The sequence below is a fragment of the Furipterus horrens genome, unplaced genomic scaffold (genome assembly GCF_987537825.1).
Source record: "Furipterus horrens unplaced genomic scaffold, mFurHor1.1.pri manual_scaffold_9, whole genome shotgun sequence".
In the NCBI taxonomy this organism is placed as follows: domain Eukaryota; kingdom Metazoa; phylum Chordata; class Mammalia; order Chiroptera; family Furipteridae; genus Furipterus; species Furipterus horrens.
In genome coordinates this window covers 1,143,834-1,159,352 of record NW_028327179.1, presented here as the reverse complement: position 1 = coordinate 1,159,352, position 15,519 = coordinate 1,143,834, and the positions used below count along the sequence as shown (strand labels likewise).

Sequence of the window (15,519 nt, the reverse complement as noted above, 5' to 3'; positions counted from 1 at the left end):
TCCTGTATGACGATATAACGACGGATGCCTGTCGTTACACGTTTCTCAAACCCTGCAGAACACACAACACCAGGAGTCGACTCTAAGGTAAATGACGGACGCCGGGTGACAATAACGTGACGGGTAGGTAGATCGATGGCAACAAAGGCACCGTACGGTCTGGACCTTGGCAGTGGAAGAGGCTGCGTGGGTGAGAGGCACGGGGTTTATGGAAACTCTCCGTATGCTCTTCCCAATGTTGCTCTGAACCTAAAAGCTCTTTAAAAATAAAGTCTATTTTTAAAATGAGAAAAGGAGTTGAATACTGAAGTCACTTTTGAAACTGGCATGGCGATTCCTCAAGAAAGTGGAGCATATATGAGCCAGCCGTTCCATTTTTACGTTTACACAGAAGAACTGTGAGCAGAAACTCAGGGGTCTGTACTCCCACGCCCACGGCAGCATTACTTACAATGGTTAACAGGCGGAGGCAGCCCCAGCGCCCACTAACAGATGAATAAACAAACAAATGTGATCCACGCATGCAACAGCGTATTACTCAGTCTTAGGCCATGGGATTCTGGCGCAGGCCACACACGCAGGAGCCTTGATGTCATCGTGCTGATTAAAATAAGCCTGTCACAAAGGACGGGTAATTTATGGCTCCTCTTCTGTGAGGCACCTGAGACAGTCAAGTCCACAGACAGTGGCACGGAGTTGTCGGGCCGGAAGGAAGGGCATGGGCGTGGGGGCCTACTGTGCGCCGAGTCTCAGGTGGGAAGGACGGAAAGGCCTAGCGACGGGGCAGGAGTGGCCCTGGGGACGACAGGAACCTACTGCTTCACATGGTAAATGGAGGTGGTGGGATTTGCCCGCAACAAACACACACACACAAACAGACGGACTGATTAATTCCCTCTTCGGTATTCTCTCCCACTCAGGAATTCCAGATTAAACAAAGGATTAAGGACAGGACTCAGAGATCCAGTCCATCAAACCAGAGGGCTCCCCGACCACCCGCACAGAAGCCACGGACGGCGACGGGTCACCTCAAAAGATGCAGCTTTTGTCTAATGGAGGAAAACTACTGAACTCCAAGGCGGCCCTCAACGTTGTTACAAGAACTATTTCATCAGATATAATGTCAACACGGGCTAAGGGGGCAGAAAAAGTACAGAAAGGAGAGAAGATTCTTAAAAGTACGAAACAGCCTGCCGTCAGGAAAACACCGAAACTGTGGTCATGTGTCTACCTGATGGAGCCCCAAATCGCAGGAAAGAAAGTCTGCCAGAACCAAAGGGAGGGAAAGACAGACGAACAATGTAATTCGGAGACAACAGTACCCAAGGGCGGTTAATGGATAAAAAATGTACCCGACTGTCAACAAGGAGCTCTCAGACACCCCAGACGCGCCCGCCGCTCCCCGGGGGCGGGGCCCCGCCACAGGCCACTGCGCCCTGGAGAGGACCCGCACCACACGAGGCTTTCAGTCTGGTCACAGGGAATGATTCTGACCGAACGAAAGGAAATACGGCGAAGTCACAAACACGTGCAGATTTTAAAACATACTGAATAGCCGACGGACCGAAGAAAAACCAAAAGGGAAAGTTCGAAACCACGTCGAGGTGAGTAAAAGTGAGCGCACAGCGTATCAAGACGGTGGGATTCCCTGCAGCAGAGCGCGGAGGAAACTCCGTGGGTGCACGTGGTGATGGCATGCAAGAGGGGAGACCTCACACCGGCTATACAAGCTTCTACCTTAAAACACTGAGCGGGAAAGAGCAAACTCATGTAGAACCAGCGGCAAGAATGAGTCGTAAACACTGGAGCTGCCGGGAGTGGGAAAAGGAAAACCAGAGGAAAGCAGATGACACTAGGAGCTGCTTCTGAAAGACGGACACACTGGGAGGCCTTAATCAGCGGAGCCAAGACAGAGAGGAGACACAAACTATTAGAATCAGAGCTTAAAAGGGAAGGTTCCTAGAAACATAGGTAAACAAGAGAAATTATAAATAAATGCTATTTATAATTAAATAGCATTTATTTATAACAATCGTGTGCCAATAAACTAGACAACTCAGATGAAGAAAAATCTCTGGAAATACACAAATTCCGGCCCCCGCAGCTTCACCGGTGACCACCACCAGCACTTAAGAACTAATGCGAACCCCCCACAAACCTTTCCAGAAAGCGGAAGAGGGAGCCCTGTCCTCTTGACAGCAGGGCAGACAAAGCCGCCGACAAGAGAAAGCTACGGACCGCGTTCATCACACACACAGACTCAGAAACCCTCAAGAACGAAGAGTCGCAAGTGAAGCCCCGGAGCAGGCACCACGGCCACGTGGGATCCATCCCAGCTCGTCAATGCCGTGCTGTTGTAACATCCAAAACTCAGTCAACGAAATACACCGCGTCCACAAATAAAAGGCAGCGACTGTCTCGACTGACGCAGGCAAACCATGCGGCCAACCCCAGCGCCCTCCACGATAAAACACTCGCTCAACGGGGAGCAGACAGAAACGCCCTCAACCTCACAGAAGACTCCGTAAAACCACCGTCAGCATCACACTTCATACAACTAAAACGACAACCGCACGACTCCGGGGTGTGATGGCCCAGTTCTAATAGTGGGCACAGATGGGCACAGGCCCTTCTCCGGGGAAGATACGCGAACAGTCACTGAACTCGAGGGAAGGTGCATCCTGAGCCATCGGGGAATGCAGTCAGACACCACTGCCCGCAGCTTGTGCACAGCGTTCCCAGCAGCCTCGTCCGGAGCCCACGCTGGGAAACAAGCCCCACACTACCCGTCACTGACGCAGGGACAAGCGCACGCAGGTGACAGAGCATTCCTGAGCAACCGAGAGAAGCCAAGCGCTGGGCCCTGCGGCCTGCAGGACACCTGGGTACACGCTGCTCCGCCACCTGAGAGGAGCCAGACACACACCAGGGGACTCGACTTACGCAAAGGGCCCGGGGGGCAACCGTGCAGCTGGGCAGGGAACGGCAGGTTACCTGGGGCTGGTGAGCAGGGAGCGAGGAAGTGTGACGGCTAAGTGATACAGGGCTTCCTGGGGGCAATGATGAAAATGCTCTGAAATTGAGAGTGGTCACAGCTACACAAACCAGCCGGAACAAAAAGCCAACGAATCGTACATTTTAAATGAGCAGATCCTGTGGGATGTGCATGGGATCCACAAAGCCATTAAAAGAAGACACGCCGCCGACCTAGCGAATCACCAGGGGAAGCAAGGTCAGCCCGCGGCGGGGACCCACACACCGATGACACGCCACCGGTCGGTGTCTTTGAACCTGACCCCAGCCACAGCCGGAGTAAGCGGCCTGACCGGCGCCCACGAGGTGCTGGCGAGCAGGCGGTGTGGCCAACATCCGCACTACACCCCGCAACACACTCGTTCAAACCTGTCGCACCTGGAGCTCCGTGAGCCGAGGCTTTGCAAGGGCCTGGGCCGGGTCGCCCTGCACACGGCGGGAGCCCAGCTCACAACTGCGGTGCAAACGGGGCAGCGGCACTGCAGCCACACCGAGAGGGCAACCCTGGGTTCCGTTCGATCGTTGACGGCTCTCTGTGGAAGTCTGCATGTGAGCCCCGGACCGCAGTTTGTGGGGGAAGGGACGGGAGCCCTGCGGAGGCAGGACACACATGCGGACCCCTCCCCACGTGAGTGTGGGCGGGGCCGGGTCACCTGGGAGGCAGGGAGATGGGAGGATGGTCTTCCCCTTCTAACATCACAGGTAAGAAGCCACTGACGTGACAAGTTAGGTCAGTGCACAGGACGCCGCGGTCCCGTCGACACGGGCGCTTTGCTCCAGGCGGGACGAGACGAAGCTTCCGGCCCCTGAGCTGCCTGCTTTCTGTCCCGTCCCAGCGTCCCCACCCTCAGTCTCCTTCTGTGGGACCCCACAGCCAGGGTCTGCAGGAGGGTGGCCGTGAGCACCTCCTGCAGACACGCCCCCGGGGCCCCGGACTCACGGTGGCAGCCAGGGGCGCGCTCCGACGGCCTGCGGCTCTGCAGCTCTGCCTCCTCGGCAACGTCAGGGTGCTCTCCGGAATCTTGCAAAAGCCTCAGAAACACCTTTTTGAGGAAAATAAAAAGTTTCATGTTATGTATGTTCCTTCCACACTGCATTTTTCTCTTTTGCCTTAATTACCCGAATCAGTCAACACAGCATTCGGCAAACACGTCACCCCTCATTTATTCATCATTGAATCGGCATGACCCTGAGGTCCTTGGAGATTGCTCACAGGGCACAAGGATGTGCGGACCTGACCGTGACCCTGAGGGCCAGACCCCAGCAGGATGGAGGAGGGCAGAGGGATGTCCATGAGGCGGCATGTCCACTTCCGCAGTCCCGAAGCTCAGAGGCGACGGAACAGCAGCCCCGTGACGCACCCAGCTTATGCGTGAACATCCCTGCTGAGCGCGTCTTCTGCACGGGCTGGGGCGCGTTCCCCAAGGGTCGGCGTGTGAGAAGATGGCTGCAAGTCATGGCTCGGTAAGTGCTGGAAGCAGAGGTCGCTCCTCAGTTCGGTCACGTCCAAGGCAAGGCCCCGAGTCAGCAACACGAGGTGAGTGAGCCCAGACAGAGGGGGCCGTGCCGGGCGGGGAGGGCGAGGCCCTCGGGCCACACCTGGAGGTTTGCGGGGACCGCTGAGAGGCGGGAGGCTGTCCCGCACGCACGCACAGGGAGAGCTGGAGAGGGAGGCAGATCCGGCTCCTGCTGAAGGCCTCTCCCACATGGAAAGGGCGCTGGGGCTGAGGGCGGAGGCTGCCTCGTCTGTCCCAGCGCGATGACAGCGGCTGCTGGGGGCTGCGACGTGCTCAGCACACTCCGAGGTGAACAGGAGCTTCACTATCATCCTGTGAGCCAGACGGACTTCTGTCCCCAAGGGCCACGCCGCAGCCCCTGCGCAGTGTCACCTGCTCTATGGCCGCAGCCTCGCACACACGACGCCGTGTCTCCCTCTCCTGTCCAGAGCCTCAGCGATGTGCAGCCTGGCCCGGCCCCCTGCCCGCCCCGCTGGGCCCTCACTCAGCTGCCCAAGCAGCACCCCCGTCCGCCGCCTCCCTGGGCAGCAGATTCCCGGGAGCAGCAGCACCGTGCCAGCTCCGGCTGCTCCTCCAAGGGAGGAAGCACGAAGGCATCGCGGTCTCCCCGAGGAGCCTCAGCCCACAGGGAAGACGGGGTGGGGGCCCTGCGGGGGAGCAGCAGGGGAGCCCGCAGGAGGGAGCTCCCACCGTGGGGCTCCTTGGTGTGGGACGGAACCCCGCTGAGAGCTCCGTGTCCTCTGTCCTCCGCTCCGGGGTCGGGCTAGGTGCCGTCAGGCCTGCTGTGGCTACTTCTGTCCCTAGGGGCCCAGCTGTGTCCCCCAAGAGAGGGTGCCGCGGGTCCTGCACGGTGAGCCTTCTCCGGAGGCTTCACAAAGAACGGGACCAGAAGTGACAGAAACAGGCATGTGGAGAGCCACGCGTGAGCCGTCTCCTTAGGCGGTTATTCTAAACGAGTCTCCGCTTCATGTTCAAACACACCTGCGGGTTATGGAGAGCACGCCAGGCCAGCGGAGGAAGCGTTCCTCATAATAATCATCTTCTTTAAATTGTGCTTCTCTTCCTGTTTTCATAACAACACTGCGTGTGCACGTGGTGTGCATACGTGTGTGTGAATGTGTGCACACGTGTGCGTCATGTGTGTGCAGGTGTGTGCGCGCGCATGTGCGCCCTGGAGGAAGCAGCAGCGTCAGGACGGAGGCTTGGCTCGCCGCGTCTCAGGCCTCAGCACTGAGTCCCCGTGTTGTTCACTGTGAGACTCCGAGCTGCACGCGGGAGGGCGGGCCCCAGGCTCAGACGCTGAGGGCCGTGAGTGCCCCCTGGTGCCGGCCGACCCCAACCGCAGGCGTGCGATCCCAGAGGCTCTGCGGAGACCAGGGCCGGTCAGCCTCGCCAGCCGAACACACGGGCCACGGCGGTCACGCTCTTCCAACGTGCCAGGACGGTGGTGGCTGCTCCCAGAGGCCTGAGGTCTCGGTGGTGGACGTCGCGCGTGCGGCTCTGGCCGTCGTTCCCATGCAAGGAAGCCGTCAGGCTGCGGGCCGGAAGTCCCTCTTGCCCAGAACCTCCTGGGACCACGCGACGTCCAGAGCAGGGCAGTCCCCGCGGCTTGGGTGAAAGGGTATCCACGGGAGGTTCGTCCCATTCCATCGAGTGTCACACGCCCTTTCTGATCTGACACATATTTTCCAACACAACTTTAAGTCAATACTTGTACTAAAGGGCCACATCGTCGCACGTTCTGTAGATGCCAAAAGAAGGAACCCTATGCTTTGTCTCATTTGGACAAGGATGAGGAAATGCAAAATGCTGCAAAAATCCTCATTAGAGATAAGATAAGAAAGATCTGCTCAGCAGAAGCACCCCGAGAGAGAGAACCAATGCTGAGCAACACGCAGGCGCGGCTGCGTGAGGGCTGACACCCACCCCCACCGGCCTGGCCCCGGGTGACAAAGTGTGGCTTCTGTGCGGCTTCTGAACCCAGGCATGGGAGGACTTTACACACATATCTTCCTCCGACGTGGGCGCCTTTTTCCTGTATAAGAATAGGCTGCCGGCCAATTAATATGGACCACAGAGGACTCATGCCTGGCCTCACTTATATAGAAAAGCACAAAAATTTATTTTCAATCTTATTTAATATTTTTAATTTTACTGGAATTAGCTCCAGCTTCCCAGGTCAAAAGACAATCAAATGAGGCTTGTCTAGACTATTCATTAACTCTTAAGTAAATTTATCACATGAAGTGAATAAAAATGAAATAAGAAATTATAAAATTACTCAACTGCATAAAAACCAAACAATCCAACTAAAAAATAGGCAGAGGAACCAAATAGACACTTCTCCGAAGAGGACATACAGATGCCAACAGACATACGAAATGATATTCAACATCACTAATTGCAGATCAAAACCCCAATGAGCTACCACCTCACCCCGGTCAGAATGGCCATCATCAAAAAATCAACCAACAAGCGCCGGCGAGGATGCAGAGAACAGGAGTCCTGGGGCACTGTGGGGGGCACCCCGACTGGGCAGCCGCTGTGGGAAGCAGTGTGGAGGCTCCTCAAATGTTAGATACAGAGCGACCAGGTGATCCACTTCCGGGCACTTATCTGAAGGAAACCAACGCTCCGTGACAGGGGCCCGAGCACCCGACGTTCGCCGCAGCATCATTCACAACAGCCAGGACATGGGAGCAGCCGGCGCCCATCGGTGGGTGAACGGATGGGGAGCATGTGAGACTTTACACATGTGTTTATGTGTGTGTGCATACACATAAAAACGTGCGTATGAATGTCACATATAAAACATACACATGTGTATATAGTACACACAGTGCATGTATATATTATGTACTCATATGAAATGAAACATTGTTCTGTGCCATTACAAGCGCCATGTGAAGCCACCCGGTATTTCGATTCTCATGCTCATCTAACACCGTTTTAGAGTCTAAGTGCCAGCTATCGATACCAATGACACCCCTGGCTGGGCACTGTCACCGTTTCTGGGGAACACAGAGAAAGGGGCCGCGCCTCTCCCCAGACTTTGTATTTTAAGTTGCAGGGCTGGGTCTTTGTTCTAAACCTGCGGGGCTGCCCGTGGACCAAAGCAGCATCGGGAAGACTGAGAGCCGGCCCCGCACTGGGATGGCCTGCAGTTGGGGCGCTGCCCCTGGCAACCACACCGTGGGCCGGCACTGCCCAGCTCAGCCCCACGTCAGAGGAGGGCGGGAAGCGGCACCTGGGGGGCTGGCCAGAGCCGGCAGGGCTCACAGTCTCGGTTCCAGCTCCTCACCCGGCGCCTGGCACGCAGGACACCCTGGGCTCCTGAGCAACAGAGGGGCCTCCCCAGGAGGACAGCTGACCAGCCGGCACTGGCTGCTGGCGCGGTTTGAGCATCGGGTGATTCCCAATCGGACGCCCACGTTCCCAAACATAAAGATGCTGGTCTCCCCTCAGGAACCACAGCGGCCGACCGGGTGTCACGGGCCCCGTTTGGGCAGCCGCAGGGCCTGACTCCCGTCAGGGGCTGGACACAGATACAAACGCACGGCCTCCACCCTGTCCCCACGTCTAGCCCACCCCTAACCCCTGAGCGCACAGAGACCAGGCGCCAGGGCAGCGTGGCCGGAGCCCCATACCTCTCCCGGGGCGCTGTCTGCGAGCTCCCAGCCCGCCAGGTGCAGGCGCTGCCGGCTCTGTGCCAGGGCCTGGAAGAGCCCTTTGAGGCCGGCTCGGTCGGCGTCCCTGGGGACAGTGTAGCTCAGCTCCTGCGCGCTGCCATCTCGGAGCGACGCCTGCGGCACGTAGGTCTGGACCAGGGACGTGATGTGCGCTGTGGCCGGGCCATGGGCCTCCAGAGGGGAGGGCTGCCCAAGGAGGGAAAACACAGCAGTGGGGAGGAGTCCAAACATCCTTTGTTTCCGGGCCCCCTGCCGGCAGGTAGCCCCGGTCACCTGCTTCGTGAGCGTCAGGCGGAGGCCCTGGCTGTAGGCCTCCGCCAGGTGGAAGGGGGCCCCGCAGCAGCGTAGGCGGCCCCGCTGCAGCACGGCCACGCGGTCGCTGAGCGCCTCGGCCTCGTCCAGGTGGTGGGTCGTGAAGATGATCGTCCGGCCTGTGTCCCGAGAGAGGGGCATCAGCTCCGGTGAAGGCCCGGGGATCGCCCACCCCGTCCTCCCAGCCACCCCAGGGGCCCTACCTCGCCCGTACTTGAGGAGGACGTCCCAGATGCTGCGTCGGGAGCAGGGGTCCACCCCACTGGTGGGCTCATCCAGAACCATGGTCCTCGGGGCGCCCATGATGGCGGCGCTGATGGACAGCCTCCTCTTCAGGCCCCCGGACAGGGCGCGGGCCTGCTGGTGCCGATGCCGCGCCAGCCCCGTGTCCCGCAGGGCTCTGAAACGGGAGCAGAGCCCCACTCGCGCCCGGCCCCCGCGCTGCCGGGGACCTCACTCCGTGACGAATGGCCTGCAAGGACCAGGGCTGCACGAGAGGCCTGGGGCCGCCGCACGGGGTCCCGACACAGCCCGAGGCCCAGGAGGAGCCCGGCCACCGCGCGCCCTCCCCGCGGGAGCAGGGTTTCTCTTTATCTCACTGCCCCCCCACCAGGGGCCGCCATTCCCTGACGTCACAGCGGGTGACAGCAGTGGCTGACGAAGCCCACAGCCAGGAGCGGACGGCAGGGGCCCAGCTGCACCATGAGCGGTGGGCGGGGCGAGTGCTGGCCCCGGGGCCACCCGCCCCGACGTGTGTGGGCCACTGTCCTGACCAAGGAGCCGGGCCGTTGCCACACCAAACCACGTCCACAGGGGGAACAACCAGCGGCCAGTACTGTGGGGACAGGGGAGCACGCACCCCGGCTTTTCAGCACCGAGGGCTCCACCCGCAGGTACCCAGCATGGAGCAAGCTCCCCACATCAAGTGCCACCTCCTCGGGGCACACTTTTCTCACGAAGGACCGGCCACTCTCCCCACAGTGGCCCTGTCAACTCCACCCCTGCAGCAGCCCCTCCCCCCACCCCACCCCCGCCCACTCGGGTCTCCCACATTCAGCATGGCCTTCCCGAAGCCGGTGCCCGAGCACTGAGCCCGGGTGGGTCCCGCTGCGCTGAGCTCCCATCGCCAGCAAGCAGGGGACAGGAGGCTGGACGGGACAGGAGGGGACCGAGGAGAGTCCTACGCAGCTGGGCCTCAAGGACCGCGGGGTCCGAGAAGGTTCACGAACCCTAAACAGAGACTTGCACCTTATCACTGAGTCCACGTTCCGTGTCTGTTTCATTATTTATTGGCTTCCCATCAACCCGGGGAGAGTCATCGGCTCCTCAGCCACTGGCCTCCCTCCGCATCCAAGTGCATGTGCCAGGCTCCTCTCGGCCTCAACTAACAGCAGCAATTGAGCCCCTGCTTCCCAGGGCCCCCACTGCTGACGGGCCCCCACAGCTGATGGCACCCCCTCTGGGCGGACGCTCCGGTGTCAGCAGGTGGCCATCCTGACCCTTGGCTCCCAACCTCGGCCACTAAAACGCCGCCCTCCTGGTGGCTCCCACACAGCCGGGAGGTGACCATTAGGTCCCTCTCAGTCACTTAACCAGAGACCCATCGTCTGAGAAAACAAACAGAAAACGCAGTCGGCCACAGTCACATGTTCTCAAACACGCACGTCCTGATAACATTTTTATGCTAAGCCAAGCCCCCCATTTCTGTGTATCTGGCCCCCCACCCAGCCTGGCCCACCCCGCCCACACCTGCACTGCGGAGGCCGCCGGCCGGCACCCTCTTCTGACCACTTGGCTTCCCACCCTCGGGCCTCCAGCCGCCCCTCGCCCCCAGACACGCCCCTGCCTCTCTGCGTCAAGGCCCACACGCTCTGCCCCGCGTCCTGCTACCTCATGGGCCCCCTCCTGCCACACACACAGAGGGGACAGTCGCCCCCTGCCTTACGCGGTCCTGCCCTCACCCCTCTTTATTGCACCCCCCGTCTTTGCTCTGCTGCAGCAAAGCTCCGGGGAAGTCATGTTTCCTGTTGGGCTCCTCCCATCCTCTCTGTAACTGGCTCCACGGTGGCCTTCGTCCCCAACACGCCACAGGAAGAAGTGCGCTGGTCCCGCAGCCCCGGGGGCACCTCCCGGCCCTCCCGCCGACAGCCCTCAGTGCGCTGCTGCCCCGGCCGCCCTCCGTGGACTTGCTCCCCTGCCCCACTGGCCCTTCACCTTTCGGCAGCCGGGGTCAGTCCTGCGCCCTCTCTCGTCCACCCGCACACGCACCCCCAACCACGTCCTCAGCACCAAACGAGGCAGCCCCAGCACGAGCCGGAACCCGGGGTGCTACCCTTCGCTGCGGAACCTCCGCCCACAGGCTGGGGGCCTGACCACATCCTCAGACCGCTCTCATCTCGTCCAGGCCAGCGGAAGGCCAGACGGCAAGACCGGACCCCCGACAAAGGCCGCGTCCAGACCATCCAGGAGCCTGTCTGCCCTGAACACGGCTGCGCTTCAGGGGAACAGAGGGGGCCCGGGGCCTGGCACGCGGTGGGGGCCGACCCAGGCGTGTTCAGCTTCCCTCCCTGGGCTGGGGGCTGCTGTCTCAGATGTGAGCGCGTCCCGGCTGCTGTCGTGGGAACTGGCCTCGTTGCTAGGCAACAGGCAGTGGCCTGGTACCAGCTGAGGTTGCGGCCCCCAGGTAGGAGGATGAAGGAACTCGATTTACACTCAGTCAATCGCGTGGAGTTTGCTGTCGTCCAGAACAGACGCAGTTTTTAATTAAAACAGGTGGGTGTCACTTCTGGACAAACCTGGGTTGTGCCAACCAAGGTGCCCTTCAGTGACGGACGCACAGCCCCTTCTCCCCACGGCCACTCACACGGGAGGCGGCTGGCACAGAACAGTCGGTGTGCTCCCCGTAAACCACATCCCCGCCGTCAGGGGCCCGAGGGCTGTCAGGAGCCCCCTCGGAAGACGGGGAGGTGGGTCAGCCTGGCAGCAGGCGAGCACAGAGCACCTGGGGGACGTGGCAGGTGGCAGTGGAAACGCAAAGCAGGGGGGACAGACAGGCTGCGCAGAGGGCAGGGTCACGCGGCACTGCCCCCACCTGAGGTCCTGCACTGGGTTCCCAGGAACGTGGCCGAGGGGCGTGGAGCACAGGATGCCCTGAAGACTCAGCTGCCTTCTTTCGGTGGGGCTGGCAGCACCGGGCGGAGTTCCGTCACCAAGGACACAGCACCCACCACCCACACACTCCCACCTTCATGCCCACAGTGGTGCCCTGCTCTGACAGCGCAGCCGCAGGCGGGGCCTAGGAGAGCAGCAGGCAGGGCGTGGATGGTCCTGGGAGCCCCCTCCTCGCCCCAGGGCTGTGCCACAAGCTCACGTCGGCAAGGACAGACAGATGGACGCACGGGCCCCGAAGCCGCCCTCCACCCCATGGGCCAGCGGCACCCGCTCCGCTTTGCCAGGTCAGACTGACGAGGCCGAGGACATGCGCTGCCTCGGGCTGGAGCCCACGTGCCCGGCCAGCAGGACAGAGGCTCCCACCTGGCTCCTGCCCATCCTTGCAGCTCATCTCCCAGAAGCGCCGACTCCCTTCCTGACCAGGGACCTCGGTTTCTGCCTTGTCTGCCTGCTCTCAGCTCTGTCCTGTCCCCAGTGAGACGGGAGGCTCTTGCTTCCCCTCACGGCCCGTCCTGGCTACCCCAGCCAGCTCCACCGCTCCCCAGTCTCGTGCCCGCTCCGCTGGGACCCCTCCTGCTGCTCCACTGTGAGTGTGTTTGGTCCTCCGCTGGGACCCCTCCTTGCCTGGACACTGCTGGTCAGCATGGCCTGTTCCTGCCCACGGTGATCTGGCCTTTCCCGTACGACCCCCAAAACCCCCTGAAACCCCCGCCACCTGCTCTCAGGGGCCTGCGTGTCCAGCTCTCCAGGGCTCGGGCTCTGCTCTGGTCACAGGTACACGTCTTGATCTCGGGGTCACCCGCCTGCACAACACCCCAACTCCTTGGCTCCTCACTCCCAGCTCCCCTGCCCTCACCCCACGTTTCATTTCAGGGCTCCCACCTGAACCCACATTCATGACAAAACCTTCTGCTGACACCTCTGCCACCTGCCCACCGGAGCTCATCTGTCCCCGCCTCAAGGACAATTCGAGGTCCTCCCTGTGGAGCCCTCTTTGGCCATCGCTGTGGGTGGCCATGTCAGAAGTCCCAGCAGACAACTATTTGCTAATTTTTTAGTCCCATGATAAAGACGCTAACAAGTATCCCTTTCCACACCCTCCATGGACCCACCGGGCAGGGCTGGGCACAGAGGGGACCGCCACTCACTTGTCCACGTGCCGCTGCCGCTCCGCCCAGGCCCACTGCGGGCACTTGACGGCCGCGAAGAGCAGCAGGTGCTCCCGGACGGTCAGGCGGTCCAGCAGCACGTCCCGCTGCAGACACACCCCCAGCCCCTGCCTGGCCGCGGGCAGGTCGGCCTGCAGGCTCCTGCCGTCGATGAGGATGGTTCCGGAGGTGGGGGCGTGCAGCCCCGTCAGCATGGACCTGCAGAGACACGGGTGTCGGCTCGTGGCCATGGCGCTGCCCCCCCGGGGCCTCGGACTCGCGGCTGCAGGGCTCTGCAGTCACGGCCCAACTCCGCTTTCTCAGAGGACAGCAGACCCAGGGAAAGGGCGCCTATGCCGACTTCCCACGCTCAGGCCCAAGGCCGGCGGGGCGCAGGCCCTCCTCCCGCCACCACCCTGCCTCTGGGACGCGGCCCCGAGACTCCCCCTGACTGGACCGAGGCAGCCCAGGGCCTGCTGGTTCCGCAGCGGTTTTGGGGAGCTTGCGGGCCACGCTCTCCGCTGCCTCCTCACTCTGTTTCTGTGTCTCTACAGTCAGACACGCCCCGGCCATAGGACCTGGCAGGCCCTCCCCTGGGCACTCACGTGAATGACTGCACTGTATGTCTACACATGGTTCCTGTGCATGTGTCTGCACATGGCTCCTTCATGTGTGTCAGCACACAGCTCCTGCACATCTGTCTACATGTGCCTACTACACATCTGTGCACTGCTCCTATGCATGTGTCTACACATGGCTACTACACGTGTCTGCACACAGCTCCTTCATGTGTCTACATGTGGCTCCTGCATGCGTGCCTGCACACGGCTCCTATACATGTGTCTGCACATGGCTCCTCCATGTGTGTCAGCACACAGCTCCTACACCTGTCTACATGTGGCTACTACACATCTGTGCACAGCTCCTGTGCATGTGTCTACACATGGCTACTACACGTGTCTGCACACAGCTCCTTCATGTGTCTACATGTGGCTCCTGCATGCGTGCCTGCACACAGCTCCTATACATGTGTCTGCACACAACTCCTGCACACTTGTCTGCACATGGCTACTACGTGTCTGCACGCTGCTCCTACACACGTCTGCACACTGCTCCTGCACATGTCTGCACATGGCTCCTGCACGTGTCCACATGTGGCTATGTGTCTGCACACACTCCTTCATGTGTGCAGCACACAGCTCCTGCACATCTGTCTACATGTGGCTACTACACATCTGTGCACAGCTCCTGCGCATGTGTCTACACATGGCTACTACACGTGTCTGCACACAGCTCCTTCATGTGTCTACATGTGGCTCCTGCATGCATGCCTGCACACAGCTCCTATACATGTGTCTGCACACAACTCCTGCACACTTGTCTGCACATGGCTACGTGTCTGCACACCGCTCCTACACACGTCTGCACATGGCTCCTGCACGTGTGTCCACGTGGCTACGTGTCTGCACACACTCCTTCATGTGTGTCAGCACACTGCTCCTGCACATCTGTCTACATGTGGCTACTACACATCTGCGCACTGCTCCTGTGCATGTGTCTACACATGGCTACTACACGTGTCTGCACACAGCTCCTTCATGTGTCTACATGTGGCTCCTGCATGCGTGCCTGCACACGGCTCCTATACATGTGTCTGCACATGGCTCCTCCATGTGTGTCAGCACACGACTCCTGCACATGTCTACATGTGGCTACTGTATGTGTCTGCTCACCGCTCCTTCATGTGTGTCAGCACACAGCTCCTGCACGTCTACATGTGGCTACTACACTTCTGTGCACAGCTCCTGTGCATGTGTCTACACATGGCTACTACACATGTGTCTGCACACAGCTCCTTCATGTGTCTACATGTGGTTCCTGCATGCGTGCCTGCACACAGCTCCTATACATGTGTCTGCACACAACTCCTGCACACTTGTCTGCACATGGCTACTACGTGTCTGCACACCGCTCCTACACACGTCTGCATACTGCTCCTGCACATGTCTGCACATGGCTCCTGCACGTGTGTCCACATGTGGCTACGTGTCTGCACACACTCCTTCATGTGTGTCAGCACACAGCTCCTGCACATGTCTACATGTGGCTACTACACATCTGCACACAGCTCCTGGGCATGTGTCTACACATGTCTACTACACGTGTCTGCACACAGCTCCTGCAGTGTTCACAGCAGCTTGTTCCCAACCTCCGAAGGCTGGTCACAGACTCACAGCCCACCAGCAGGCCAGGAGCAGACTGACATGGTGCTCCCAGCCCTCAGGTGGCACGCCTGAAAGCACCCGTCAGAAACGCCCGGCACCCAGCTGAGGGGAAGGGGCCACGCACGACTCCTTCTGTACGACTGTCCAGAAGTGCACACGCTGCTCTTCAGGGACGAGTCACGGGAGTGTGGGTGCTGGGCTGGCTGGAGGGGCACCATCCTTCACAGCTGTCTGCTGGGCGGCTGACAAACCTTTTTGGGGGTCCATGGCAAAGTGTGCGCCCCTCTTTATGTGTCTCGCAGCCCTCTGGTTTCAATGGTGACAACCAGTCTGTGCAGGGGCCTCTGAGCATGTTAGGGAGGGACGCCCGAGATGACAAACGACTGGGATGAGGCCAGCACCTCCGAGCAGCGGGGCGCACGGT

The 15,519-nt window shown here is 60.2% G+C and overlaps 1 protein-coding gene across 1 annotated transcript in view; it reads right to left on the bottom strand.

Annotated features, from left to right (window-relative positions):
* LOC150001183 (ATP-binding cassette sub-family A member 13-like) overlaps positions 1–15,519 on the bottom strand; it is a 94,505-nt gene that overhangs the window by 39,784 nt on the left and 39,202 nt on the right. Inside the window, exons 20-25 of the mRNA XM_090287766.1 lie at positions 12,871–13,089; positions 8,755–8,951; positions 8,513–8,670; positions 8,198–8,425; positions 3,901–4,076; positions 3,412–3,487 (exon numbers count right to left, since the gene is read on the bottom strand). Coding sequence (XP_090143892.1) covers positions 3,412–3,487; positions 3,901–4,076; positions 8,198–8,425; positions 8,513–8,670; positions 8,755–8,951; positions 12,871–13,089 — 1,054 coding nt within the window. The remainder of the gene's footprint in view (positions 1–3,411; positions 3,488–3,900; positions 4,077–8,197; positions 8,426–8,512; positions 8,671–8,754; positions 8,952–12,870; positions 13,090–15,519) is intronic.